The sequence below is a fragment of the Hemicordylus capensis genome, chromosome 12, assembly GCF_027244095.1.
Source record: "Hemicordylus capensis ecotype Gifberg chromosome 12, rHemCap1.1.pri, whole genome shotgun sequence".
NCBI lineage: Eukaryota > Metazoa > Chordata > Lepidosauria > Squamata > Cordylidae > Hemicordylus > Hemicordylus capensis.
The window spans coordinates 341,240-355,453 of record NC_069668.1 but is presented as its reverse complement, the minus strand read 5'-3'; the positions used below and the strand labels follow the sequence as shown (position 1 = coordinate 355,453).

Sequence of the window (14,214 nt, the reverse complement as noted above, 5' to 3'; positions counted from 1 at the left end):
GGGTGGGTGAAAAGAGAGAGAAAGAGAGGGGATGAAAAAAGTAGAAAGGTAGAGAGAGGGGGCAGAAAAAGGGAGGGAGGGGAGGGGGGAGAGAGAGAGAGATAGGTAGGTAGGTAGGTAAGTAAGAGACTCCCTGACCTAGCCCTTTCTCCCCCTTTCATTCCTGCACCCAAGCCGATGATCTCCCACAGAGTCCCTTCTCATTAAGGTAGCACCTCCGGGGACATGTAAACACACCTCTCTTCTGTGCTGCATCCTGCTGGGTCCCCAGGGACCTCGCCGCTTGCAGGCTGGTGTTCCACTCCCTACACCAGGCTAGCTTCATTTTGAAGTGGAGTTGCTAAGGACGATAGCATATCATAGGACAATTTTGCTTCGGCGGTCTCTCTTGAACTCAAAGCACGTCCTTTTGACTTTGAAATCAGCGCAGGCCAGGGGACTGGAATGGAAATCAGTGCGGCAGATGGAATCCCCAGCAATCTGTAATAGTGAGGAAGGTATGTCCCTGGTTCAAGCCCTGGCAGCATCTCCTGCCTGAAAACCTGGAAAGGCCACTGCCAGTCAATGCAGACAATACTGAGACAGATGGACCAAAGCTCCGACTCAGTAGACAGCAGCTTCCTAAGGAATGGGGCCATAACTCAGTGACAGAAGAACCTCTGCGTTGCCGGCAAAAGACCCCAGGTTTCGATCCCTGTCAGGATCTCCAGGGAGGGCTGGGAAAGACTCCTGCCGGAAAACCTGGAGAGGCCACTGCCAGTCAGTGCAGACAACCCTGAGCTGGATGATCCAAGGGTCTGACTCAGTAGGCAGCAGTTTCCTATGACCCTGTGTCCTGACCATTGCTGTGTGCCTCTGCTTTGCGCTCTAGAACCCCTAGTTGCTCGCAAAGAGAAAACCATGAATAGGCTCTCCGCTGTCCCCGCCACGCTCCCACTTCTGCTTCTGCTGCTGCAGCCCACTGGCAGCAGGGCCGCCTCCTCTGCACCCAAACATCCCGGGGCTCGTTTCCCTCCCAGCCGCCAATTATCCACTTGGCTGGTAATTGGGTTAAGCTCCCCGAGAGACGGAGATTAAGGCCTGCCGGGCCACGTCTGCTGGGCGGCGCTGCCTCTGGCCACTCTCTCCTCCTCTCGACGACGCGGTTCCGAGGAGGAGCTGGTTAAAGAGGGGAGGTCTCCCTTCTCCTGAGGAGGCTTGCCTGCGATGCAGGATCAGGCCGGCTTTCCCCAGAAACGGAACATAAAGGCCAAGGGTGTGAGGTGGCTCGAGGTCGCCCCTGCCATCTTCTTCTTCTGCACGTTCAGAGCGGGGGTGTTTCTTGGGCCAGGTGGAGAGCCGGTCTGGTGGCAGCGAGCAGGAATATCTGCCTTTGCTAAGCAGGGATCGCCCTGGCTTGTATTTGGACGGGGGGTTGCATGCTAGCACTGTCCGCTGTGAGTTATTCCCCTCAGCGGATGGGGCCAGCGCTCACTGGCAGAAGGCCCCAGGTTCAATCCGTGGCAGCATCTCCAGGGAAAGACCCCCTGAGCCTGAAATCCAGGAGAGACGCTGCCAGTCAGTGAAGGCAGTCCTGAGCAGGGTGGACCGAGCATCAGACTCAGTAGGTGGCAGCCGCACACGCCCATTTGCAGCATCTATAGCTCCGTGGTCGAGCATCAACTTGCATGCAGTCCCATGTCCAGGCTAGGCTCCTGCCTCAAACCCTGGAGAGCCGCTGCCAGTCAGTGTGTAGACAATCCTGAACTGAAGTGGTTGCACAGAACCATGCAGATATACACAAGGCCCGGCAGCGTCACACGTCTGCACTGCAATAACTGCATATCCAACTCTCTCTCTCTCTCTCTCTAACAAATTTCTGTACCACCCAAAACTTATGTCTCTGGGCAGTTTACAACAAAACAAAATAAATGACAACAGAAAAAAGTTTAAACAGTAGTTAAAATAAATGACAGCAAAAAAGCTAAAACATGACAACAATTTAAAATTTTAAAACAATGTTTTAAAACAATGCTAAAACTCTTAAAACAGTATTTAATTAAAAGCCTGGGTGAACAGATTCATCTTTAAAGATTTTTTTAAAAAATTAAAAATTGTCAGAGATGGTGGTGGTGGTGGGCTCTTATTTATACAGGGAGCGCCTTCCAAAGCTTCAGGGCAGCAACGGAGAAGGCCCGTCCCCGAGTAGCCACCAGACGAGCTGGTAGCAATTGTGGACGGACCTCTCCTGATGATCTCAATGGGCGGTGTGGTTCATGATGATTTGTGAGGAAGGGTTCCAAATGTCTACCAGCATGTGGGGTGCAGCCACAGAAATGCCAGGTCCGGTTTTTCACAACCCACACATCCTCCTTCTTTCCCTTCCCCGGATAGCGTGATCGAAAACCATCACATGGTGGATGGAGAAGAGTATGCAGTGGAATACCCAGAGTATGGGGAGGGCTGCCCGCTGCCATGTGATTGCACCAGAGACTGTTACCAGGATGATTGTAGTCACCGAGAATACAGGTGAGTTTCCAGGACACCTGCAGGTCTGCACGGAGAGTGGGCCCTGAGCTTCTTGCATGAGCCTATCCCTTCCTGAAGAGCCCTGCTGGATCAGGCCCAAGGAAGCCCTTCTAGTCCAGCATCCTGTTTCCCACAGTGGCCCACCAGTTGCCTCTGGGGAGCCCACAGGCAAGAGATGAAGACAAGTCCCTTCTCCTGCCGCTGCTCCCCAGCAACTGAGATGTGGAGGCATCCTGCCTCTGAATATGAAGGTGGCCCATATCCATCAGGAATAGTAGCCTCTGATAGACTTATCCTCCATGAATTTGTCTAAATCCAGGCTGATGGCTGCTTCAACCTCCAGTGGCAGAGAGTTCCACAGATTAATTCTGCAGGGGTGTGTGCGTGTATATGTGTGTGTCCAGTCATCTGAGCCTCCAGCTGTAGGGGTGCCATCCAGATCCAGACAGATGTCAGCCCTAGAATAAAGCTGTAAGGTGTGGGGATCTGCCATCTACCTCTCTGAATTCTTCCCCCTTAGGCTGAAGAGGAGGTCCAGCAGCTCCACTTCTCCCCCTCCTAAGAAAAAGAAGAAGAAGAAATCAGGGCACCGCCGGAGCCGGTGAGTCAGCCGAAATGGGACGACTGCTTAGTGGGGCAGGCAGACAGAGAGGAGACTAGAACCCAGGACCCTTAGGCATGAGCCCGTCTCTGCATCCAGTCAACACTGGTGGGGAGAACCTGCTTCTCTTAGCAGTCTGAGAAGACGGCTTGGGGAATCCAAGCGATTCCCCCCAAAACTTGGAAACGGCTTTTGGTTTGTCCTGAGACGAATTCCAGTCCATGCTGGGATCCGGTCACAGCCTTGTGGTGCCACTGGGAAGGTGAAGGCGGTCCTTTGCAGGGCTAGTTCTAAAGGGCTTCGTTTGCAGACGGGGACATTTCTTAATGGACAGAGCAACTGGGCAACTGAACCCGTTAGCCAGGAGCTGATGGTCTCTTGCTCATTAGAGGTCTTGAAGCAGAGGCTGCACAGCCACCTGTCGGGGGCGCTGTCACCAAGCAGGGATTCCTCCAAGACCCCCTCCAGCTCTAGGATTCCATCCTTGGTTAGCCTCCAAGATCCCTGTAGCCTCCTCCACCCCTCTCAGCCCCTCCCACCCACCTCTTACCATTGTGGACACTCCAGGGGTGATTTCAAGGGCCTGGGGGGAGGCCCTCTGACTCCTGGCCCCCGGGTCCAGCAGCATGCTAGGCACAAGAGCTCCGTGTCACTTCCAAGACAGAAGCTGGAAAGGGCGGCTTCAGTCCCTCCCCAGCTAGGTTCTAGAGAAGGACATTTGAAGTTGTAATGCCTTGCATTTGAGGCAAGCCTTAGGAGCCCAACAAGATTCGCATTACAGAGGTTTGTCGTAATGAAAGGCTGAGCTTCGGCATCCCTCACCTGTGACTGTGGGGGCCAATTATTCCTACCTACGCTGAGGCTAGCCGACCACCCCCTGTTCCAGAGCTCTTTGCATTCATGTTGGCGTCCTGTAGTGCCTCGTTTCCAGGCTTGACTAGGAACTGCACCCCAGCTACTCTAAGAAGTAGGGGGAGGTCTTGCTGCAGGCACCAGTGGCCAGGTATCCGTCTCCTTCTCCTCCCTGCACACACACCCTACCATGGGGCTTTCATGTCTCTGTGCTAATGGTTTTCTCTTTAGAGCACAGCGACCGCTTTAATGAGCATAGATTTCTAAGACTAGGCTAGACAAAAAAGCGGCTAATGCGGCAGAAAGGGAGGGACCCCTTCCCTCTTCTCCCCCCCGCCTCCCGGTACTTCAGGCCGGCTTCATCTCATGTTCCATCAAATTGAACGTAGCCAGTGAACCATGCATGGCTGCCCCACAAGAAGGCAGAATTTGCATTATCCAGATTCCACCCCAGATGTTGGCATGCCGGACCTTCTTCCCAAAGTAGAACCGATGCATTAGGGATCCCCCAATATTAGTGGGGTTTTAATCTCCAAATTTAGTAGGGACAGTTCTGCATGCGATGTTTGCCACAGCTGTCAGTGGTTGACATCTTAACTAAGAAAGCCTTCATCTTAGTGATGTGCACGAAATGAATTTTTCAATTTGTTTTAAATTTGAATAGAATTCCAAAAATTCATTACGAATTCAAATTGACTTCAGATCTGGTCCAAAAATTAGGTTTGAATTTGAATCAAATTCGAATTGAATTGATTTGACCCTGTATGGGCGGCTTTTTTAACCAATCAGGGGGCCTGAATGGTTTTCAAAAGGTGCCAAACGGCTCTCGAATCGAATTTGAGTTGAATTTTGAAAATTTGATTTGAATTTGAATCAAATTGCCCTTTTAAGGGCAATCCCTTTTAACGGCAATCCCTTTTAAGGGCATCCCTAGTTCATGTCCCAGGAAGCCACGCCCATGCTGCCATGCAGGCAAGCATTTACAAACCCACTTGTCAGCTTGCCAGTGGTGAGTGCCCCCAGCCCTCTGGGCAAGCAGGATACCCAGCACCACCCAGATCTTCTCACTAGAGGTCTCATTTCCACTCCCGTTTCTGAGCAGGTAAGAAACAGCAGGAATCCTTTCAGAGCACTCAAAGGGGGCTGTCCTGTTTTCCTCCATCTTCATCTCCCAGCGCAAAGGACAGAAGACCCACTTCACTTCTAAGTCCTCTGCCTGTATGCCAGAAAAGGATGGCTGGCTAGTGAAATAAATAATTTTAGGTCCCTGCTTGCAGAATCCTGCAGCATGGAGCATGGAAGACAGCTCTCTCCAACCCCTGCTTCTTCCAGAAATGCCACTGAAAATGTCCCTGTGGGTTAAGCAACCCTCACGGACATATTTTTGGGTGGCACAAAAAAACACTGTTGATGTATGGTGGCATAAAGTCTCTTTTTGTGCAGTGATTTATTCATATGCTCCCACCTCAGGGCCCAAACACCGCTCCCTCCACCCGTAGAGCAATGACTTCTTAAATGTTTCATTGCTCTGGACTGGGGGGAGATATATATTTTAGGGTTGAATCAAAGCATCCCCTACAATTTCACTGTTCATTCATTGACACTTAAATGGGGGGATTTTCAGCAATCTTGGGGGGTGAGAACAAAACTACAGTGTTCCTCTGGGCAGCTGATCACCGCCATTTTTCATCTCCCATAAATCCCTGGGATCTATACCACACCTGCTTTTTTTTTTAAAGCCAGGCAGTCCTCTGGAAGCACAGAAGGAAAATAAGACCTGAAAGCTGACCCAGTGTTTGACTTGATACGGCGCACATCTGTCACGCAATTGTGCAGCCAGGTGGAAGCTTAGCTCGCGTGACCAGTGAAGACCTTCAGTAAACATGACGTCTGCCTCTGCCGTCTGCTGGGCGGCAGCGGTCTGGTGTAGGCCGCCAAGTCCCACTAGGGGGCGGTAGGGCTCCCACAATTTCTGCTTGGCGTGGTGCGGGCCTGGCTGCCAAGAAGCCGCGGCAGAGAGAGAAACCCCCTCACATGCAGAGAAACGCAGCGGGGAGAGATCCAAACACCTGCCACCACTTCTCTCTCTCTCTCTCTCTCTCTCTCACACACACACACACACACACACACACACCTTTGCTAAGCAAGGTCCACCCTGGTTTGTCTTTGAATGGGAGACTACATGTGAGCACTGTAAAGATATTCCCCTTAGGGGATAATGAGGCCGCTCTGGGAAAAGCATCGAGGTTCCACGTTCCCTCCCTGGCAGCATCATCTCCAAGACAGGGCTGAGAGAGACTCCTGCCTGCAACCTTGGAGAAGCCGCTGCCAGTCTGGGTAGACTCTACTGAGTTAGGGTCTGACCAAGGGTCTGACTAGGTATATGACAGCCTCCTAGGTTCCTAAGTTGTGCGCGCTCTCCATTGATTGCCATGTGTTTGCAAAGATCCAGACAGGAGGAGGGTACAGTGATCATGTGGGACACCTCTCCTTTCCCCCAAACCTTCTGTCCTTCCTGGAGGGATGCTTCTTAACCCCTGCTTTGTCTGTGTTCTGTCTTTCACCCTTAGCAAAAAGAGGAAGCCTGGATCGGAGCGCAGGTGAGTTGGATCCCTTCTTGCCGCTGTGTGTATGTGTCGTTTTTCAGGGACAGGCTGCCATGAGGTGAGAAAGGGTACCTTGGTTTGGTCAATCCACACACCCCTCCCTTTCACTTCAGTTTTGCAGAGATTTTCCTAGCTATCTGGAAGTAGTCCAAAATAGCCCCTCACTTTTCACTGTCCCAGTGGCCAAAAGTGAGCAACCTTTTGGAGGGGACCAATTACCGCTGGCTGCGTGATGCCCCTCCTGGTGGATCTCCCTCCTAGAATGCCCTCTGGGCCACACATCATCACCACACCCTCTTCCTCAAAGAAGCATTCTGGGAAAACATGGGAGCCACCAGTTGCTGATCGGGAGCACACACACAGCTCTTCTACCCTCCGGCCCTGATTTGATCAGAAGAATGCGCCCAGTGGTTTTGGATGCTGACTCAGCAAGTTCAAAGTCACCAGTCTTGCTTTGGCGACCCTTTCCCTCCCAACTCAATGATCTCCTCGTGCTTCCTTCGCAGTGGGGACAGTTCTTCCCCGATCCGGAAAGAGAAGAAGAAGAAGACCGGGAAAAAGCACAGAAGAGACAGGTAACTCCCGCCGTGACGTTGCCCCAAAGTGTGTAGAAGGGAAGTGGTGAAGGTTGCTCCCTTGGGGTGGGAGCTGAACGTGGAAAATGCCGCCACTAAGTGCCACAGGTTGTGGACGGTACTCACCTTGGTGCCCTTTACTGCCCACACTTGGGTGGCAAGATATCAGGGATCACGATGGGTATTTGTATCCCGCTTTCCAACAAAAGTCTCCAAAGCAATCTACATAGAAACAAACAAATAAATAAAGATGGCTTCCTGTCCCCAAAGGGCTCGCCATCTAAAAGAGAGAAACCAGCAACAGCCACTGGAGGGTTGCTGTGCTGGGGATGGACAGAGCCGGTTGTTCTCCCCCTACACAATAAAGAGAATCACCATTTTAAAAAGGTGCCTCTCTGCTCAGGCTTTGCTCAGCTAGCAGGGGTTCGCTTTTCTGTAGACTGGTGGACATTTAATGGTAGGATCAATAACGGGTTTGTGACCATTTCAACCCACTTGCCCCTGTCCTCCCCTCTCTGTTTTCCTCATATGCTGCCCATCAGGTCTGCATCTGGATCCCGGAAGAAGAGGAGGCACAGGTGAGGGCTAACCGCACGGCTCTAACTTTCTACAACCCCGTAGCCCCCCAGATTTCTGAAACGGCTTCACTGCTAACTCCCTCCACCCATCGGTAGCAAGGCGGTGTACTTCCCTCTAGTGGCCAAAGCCCATATTTGTTTGATTGAAGGGGCCATTCAGGGAGACCTTATTTCAACGGCCTCATTAGGGGTGGCCTTGGGACACGAGGCACAATGAATTGCTCAGGGCCCAAGTGGGATCCTTTGGGTCCGGGGGAAAGCTCTCAGGGCCTAGTGCCTGGGGGAAGGGCTGCAGTTCAGTGGAAGAGCATCTGCTTTGCATGCAGAAGGTTCCATCCCCGGCAGGTAGGGATGGGAAATATCCAGCGGAAACGCCGGAGAGATGCTGCCAGCCAGTGTTGACAGTACTGACCTAGATGGGCCAAGCACAGGTCTGGCTCTGTAAATTGCAGTTTCCTATGTAACTCATGAGACCTTAAAGGCCTTAAAGTGGAAGACAGATCATCCTGGAGAGAATCTATCTATGTGATCAAGTGCCGACTTGACGGCACTTGATCAACTGATCAGTGTAATTCATGCCTCAGCCACAGACATGGTGGGCTAGAATTGATAGGGAAAAGCTCCTCTCCCAAGTAGAAAAGAAGGCTGCTTCTTTTAATCTGGCCGCCCTAAAAATGTGCCTCTGGGGCAGGACATTCCAGAAGGGACTCAGAAAGCGCCAGAAGGCTCCAGAAGGCCCACCGACCCATCGAGGCTGGTGTTGAGCTCTGCTGCGAGCAGGCACACCCTGTCTCCCATTTTCTCTTGGTTCCTGCGCGTTCAGTTTTCTGCTGTCTTATAGGTCCAGAAGTCCCAAGAGCAAAAGGAAAGAGAAAAACAAGGACCGGAAAAGGTGAGGTTCCGGTGCTACCCGCTGGACGGCTGGTCTTGCAGAAGCAAGCATGCATGGTCCCCTTGACTAAGCGGCCTTGGCCTTGGTTTGCATTTGGATGGGTGACTACATTTGAGCACAATCTGCTGTATGATATTCCCCTTGGGGAACAGAGTCATAGCTTAGGGGCAGAGCCCCTGCTTTTGCAAGGTCCCAGGTTCAATCCCTGGCAGCATCTCCAAGATCGGGCTGGGAGAGACCCCCGCCTGAAACCTTGGAGAGCTGCTGCCAGTCAGAGCAGACAATAATGAGCTGGATGGACCAAGGGTCTGACTCAGTAGACAGCAGCAAGGATGGGGTTGTAGCTCAGTGGAAGAGCATCTGCCTTGCATGCAGGAGGTCCCAGGTTCAATTCCTGGTAGCATCTCCAGAGAACGCTGGGAAAGACCCCTGCCTGAAACCTTGGCGAGCTGCTGCCAGTCAGAGCAGACCATGTTAAACTAGATGAACCAACTGCCTGGCTCAGCAGAAGGCTGCTCCATCTGTATTCCAAGGAACATAATGGGGGTGATCCAGCTGGATTGTGAGGGACCTGGTTTCCAGCCAGCGTTTCAGTGCTCCCACTTCTGCTGTTCTCTTCCAGGTCCCACAGCGGGTCGTCCACCCGGCGGTCCCACAGAGACAGCAGCTGCAGTTCCCGGAGCGCCTCCCTCTCCTCGGATTACAGCAACTGCAAATCGCCAAGCAGGTACGGGAGATGCAGCGGGGGGGTGGGGGAACACAGCGAAGCGGAGGAGAAGGCCCCTGAACGAAAGTCCATCCTAGAAACAGGTGTATCCTTTACGTACGACTACTACGAATATTTATCCACAGCTCTTCAACCTTTTTTAGATTGTGAGCCCTTCGGGGACAGACACCCATCTTATTTATGTATTCTTTCTCTATGTAAACCGCTTTGGAAACTTTTGTTGAAAAGCGGTATATAAATATTTTTTGTTGTTGTTTAACCAAAGTTCTCAAAGCAGTGTACATAGAAAATAAGCAATCCATAAATAAGATGGTCCCGTGTCCCCAAAGGGCTCACAATCTAAACAGAAACACGACAGCCCTGGAGGGCTGCTGTGCTGGGGATGGATAGGGCCAGTTGCTGTCCCCCTGCTAAATATAAGAGAATCACCCCCTTAAAAAGGTGCCTCTTTGCAAAGTTAGCAGGGGTTAAGAACATAAGTCTTGCTGCATCAGGCCCAAGGAAGCCCATCTAGTCCAGCCTCCTGTTTCCCACCGTGGCCCACCAGATGCCTCTGGGAAGCCCACAGGCTAGAGCGGAGGGCAGGCCCCTTCTCCTGCTGCTGCTGCCCTGCAACTGGGATTCGGAGGCAGCTTGTTGTCACCAAAGCCGGACGTGGCAATTTGGAACCCAGGAATTTGGTGCTTTTCTGATTGAGACAGTTCTCCGCTAGATGGTGTCATATTGGTTTGACTCAGTACAAGACAGCTTCCTATGGTCCTTTTGCTACTATTAGTAGCAAGCATGACTGGTCCCCTTTGCTAAGCAGGGTCTGGCTTGGCTGCATATGAATGGGAACCATGAGTGAGCCCCGTAAGGTATTCCTCTTAGGGGATGGAGCCACTCTGGGAAGAGCAGAAGGTTCCAAGTTCTGTCCCTGGCAGCATCTCCAAGATAGAAGGGCTGAGAGAGACTCCTGCCTGCAATCTTGGAGAAGCCGCTGCCAGTATGGGTAGGCAATATTGAGCTGGATGGACCAAGGGTTTCACTCAGTATATGGCAGCTTCCTCTGTTCCTACTCATCTCAGGCCATCAGTCACCTTGGGGTGGGTCAAACTATCAAAAATTGTGGATGATGGTGTGAACCCGCCCTTAATATCTTCCTTCCACAGACTGAGCCTCAAGTACAGAGGAGATGGTCACAAGGACAGCAGCCACCGATCAAGCCGGAGTCCCTCGTCCTCCTATACTGGCCACAGCCGATCAGCCACCCCTCACCAAAATGGACACAGGGGCGGCGCCCAGAACGGCCGCCATAGCCACAGGGTCCTGTCGGAGAAACCACAGGAGGTATGTTCTTACCATGCTTCACCCCTACCCTGACCCTCCTCCCTGAAATACCTCCCTTACCCTCCTTAAAGACAGTTTGCTTAACTTAGAACCAAGGGTATTGGTTTTATAACCTCACCCTGAGATGGGGAGGGGGGGCTGGATTCTGACTTTGCCCCCCTTCCCTCTTCTCTGCCTCTCATCACAACCCAGCAGCAATCTACTGCCTCCTTGTGAGTAACTGTAGGTAAAGTTTGCAAAATGGAAGGGAAAAATAGAATCCATGGGGAGAAGGGGCTGCTTGTCAGCTAACTTGCTTAAGGTTCAGGTTTTACATTCTTTTAGCAATTTGGGGGGCTTGAAGTGTTTGTGGGAGGCACCAGGAATTGCCTCTTCCACAATCTTTTGCTGCTCCTCTCTGGTCCTGCTTGCAACAGTGATCCTAATTCATGCTGCTGGACACAATTTCTTAATTTTTACCCATAAGTCAGCAGCCTGATCAAGCAAGGCTTGAGATGAGCTTGACTACAGCTGGAGTCGCCCAGCACTGGTGAGCAATTATCAGGGTCCAGAAAGCCAGATCCAGATAGAATAGAGATACTGGGTATTTCAGGACCAGGGCCAGCTCCCTGTTCAGAGAGATATTGATCCAGTAGCCATCTGAACTCAAATGCCCATCTAAACACCCAAGCAGCCTGCTGATGACTCAATCCCTTCACTCCCCTAGCTGAGAACTAACAGGAATGGAACATTTTGGAGTTGAGGGTGTTGTGTGTGTGTGTGTGTGTGTGTGTGTTTTAATGTCGAATAGATCTGATGTTGGACAGCAGATAGTGATGAGTGTGACAGCACCCCCCCCTGCTGGAAACCTTCATTTTTACTGCCTCCTACACAATGCGATGTTATTTAAATATAATGCTCCACCAGCAAAGTATAAACGTTTCTTATTTAATCAACAATATAAGGACAATTATAAACCAATCAATATCAACCTAGCCATGGGGGAGGCAATACAATTGTACAACGTATGGTACAAATGTACACTATATGGTTCTGTTTACAAGCTTTGTCCTGTATAGATTGTCTACGATGGCTTCATGATTACTTGTACATTTTCAATTGCCCTCCATGGCTACGGCAGTCTTGATTGCTTTATAATTGTCCATCTATTATTGTTGAAATAATATACTTTTATACTTTGCTGGCGGAGTGTCATATTAAAAATGGGGGTTCTTGGTTTTATCAATGCACTGCTGATCTCACCACCTCCAGCTGGGATATGCTTCATCAACAGACCCAAAATTTGTCCTCTGCTCCCTGTAACTTTATCCAAGTTGACAGTCCATTTCACGCCAGCTCTAGCTGCATGTGCAGACCAGGCCTGAGGGATTTGGGACGTATGGCCGGACACATATGAAAAATATTTCATGTATTCTCTACCTGTGACCCTGGCATTAAAGGCAGATACTTCAGTCCTCACAGCGTCCTGAGAAACACGAGCTTTGCTTTTGTACATTGTTAACATTCCTGGTCTCTTTTCCCCATCTCCTTCTTCTCCTACTGCCTCCAAATTTCTCTTAAGCCTTGATGGTCAGCACCCTCAATGAATGGTACAGCCCTCCAAAGAAATTTCACGGGGGTCCCCCATGATCTCTGTAGCTTATCCGTTCATTATCTCAGCTGTGCCCCCCCACACACACACACAGTCTCTCTTTTTAAAAAAACACCTGCATCTGTTGTCGTTGTTGATATTGTGTTTCCCCACCTCTCTTAACCATAGTATGTCCCCAGCCAGCAATTTATGTTTAGTTTTTCCACGATTCAGTTTTGCAAAACCCTCCCTAGGTTATTGGTTATTCGGGAGGGCCAGGGGAGGGGGTTAAAAGCTAATTAAACCAGTGAGTGCCAAACTCTGTGTTGGGAAGTGTGTCAATCAATTAGGTCAAAGGTGCCCGTGAGACCACCACTGAAGTTGCCCGCTGTGACTCTGCATGAGTTACTGCTCTGGCACTGCCAATCTTTCTCCGCTGGGGGAGGCAAATCCATCTGCCTCACTTCCTGCACGGAGTAGGATTGGACTGTGAAATCGATCCTGAGGCAGAGATGCAGCACAGAGATCCAATTCCAGGGGAGTCTCCTGCAGGAGTCACTGTTCTGGGTTCGCCTCGTGCCAGTCAGCCTCAATCAGGCGCGGATAATTCCGTCCTGGAGCTCCCTAGGGTTACCTGCCTTCAGAGGAGGCTGGCTGACATCCCTGCATGAGTCACTGCTCTCAGCTCGGCTCTTTCTAGCCTGCCTCCACCGGGATAGGCGATGCTGTCTTGTTTCCTCATGGGTCATGACTGGATCATCCCCATGCAGGCTCACCTGCCCTCAGAAGAGTTCCACCCAGAACAGTGACTCACACAGGCACACAGAAGGCACACTCCTCTGAGAGTGGGTGTCTTTTTCTCACGCACTCTAAAGCTGCCTTTTGGAGCCGTGTGCCCCAGCTCTCCAAAGTCTGGGCAATTATTCTGGTTTAAGCAGAAAGTATTTCCGCAACTCCAAAGCAGACAAAAGGCATCCCTTGTTCCACCTTTCTCCCCTCTCCCTCCCCACGGCAGGACCAAATAAACAGACTTCCTTTTGTTAACCACTGTGGCCCATGTTCTCCTACAAGAGGGTCTTTTTTAGAATTAGTTTTAATTCCGCTCTGTGTTTTTCTTTAGCCTTCCGTTCGAAACCCGGTAATATAACATTCCATTTTTTTGCTCAGCGGAAGCAGGGGAAGGGGTGGGAACGGGGGTGGGGGAGACTCTTTGGGTCAGGGGTCTTCAAATTTCTTTCCAATTTCTCCCCTTTTGTAATGTACAGAAATGCAAACTATATATTTCTCTTTTTGCTTTCTTCCCCCCCTTGTTGTCGTGTGGATTTGGAATATATACATAGTTCGGTGTATATTTATATATTTTAATTTCTTCTCTTTAAAAAAAAATGGTTTTGTGTCTGTGTTAATGTGGAACGCTCCTGGCCAGTTAAGAAATGCACAGACATCTTTCTTTAATCCTTCCAGACTTTGTTGTCTGTTTAGTTTTTAAATTTAAAAGGGAAGACAGCTGTGTGGATTGAACAAAGAACAAAATTACCCAGATTCCCATGTGGTTCTTACTCCCTGCTTTTCCTGCTCTGGCAATTCTAGGCCAAGAGAGCCGTTCTTGTGGTGGTGAGCATGAATTGTCCCCTTTGCTAAGCAGGGTTTGCCTTGATTTGTATTTGGATGGATGACGACGTGTAAGCACTGTAAGATATCCCCCTTAAGAGATGGAACAGTCTCTGAGTGACTCATGTTGAGTAGAGGGTTTTCCTTAAAAATGTCACCATCCAATGAAATTATCGTTTATGTTTAATTCACTCTATTTATATCCCACTCTTCCTCCAAGAGTTATGTTATGTCCATGGTTATGTTTATCCTCACAACAACCCTGTGAGGTAAGTTAGGTGAGAGAAAAGTGACCAGCCCAGAGTCACCCAGTGAGTTTCATGGCTAATCAGAGATTTGAACTCGGGTCTCCGCAGTCCCAGTCC

The 14,214-nt window shown here is 50.5% G+C and overlaps 1 protein-coding gene and 1 non-coding gene across 6 annotated transcripts in view; both read left to right on the top strand.

Annotated features, from left to right (window-relative positions):
• Positions 1–14,214, top strand: part of SRRM3 (serine/arginine repetitive matrix 3) — a 98,779-nt gene that overhangs the window by 49,926 nt on the left and 34,639 nt on the right. For all 5 annotated transcript variants that reach the window (XM_053274982.1, XM_053274979.1, XM_053274980.1 and 2 more), the window contains exons 5-12: positions 2,374–2,508; positions 3,029–3,109; positions 6,532–6,561; positions 7,074–7,142; positions 7,685–7,720; positions 8,562–8,612; positions 9,235–9,339; positions 10,491–10,668. In XM_053274982.1, the coding sequence (XP_053130957.1) occupies positions 2,374–2,508; positions 3,029–3,109; positions 6,532–6,561; positions 7,074–7,142; positions 7,685–7,720; positions 8,562–8,612; positions 9,235–9,339; positions 10,491–10,668 (685 nt within the window). The remainder of the gene's footprint in view (positions 1–2,373; positions 2,509–3,028; positions 3,110–6,531; positions 6,562–7,073; positions 7,143–7,684; positions 7,721–8,561; positions 8,613–9,234; positions 9,340–10,490; positions 10,669–14,214) is intronic.
• On the top strand, positions 8,947–9,021 carry TRNAA-UGC (transfer RNA alanine (anticodon UGC)). The gene has a single exon. It is a non-coding gene; the product is annotated as a tRNA-Ala (tRNA).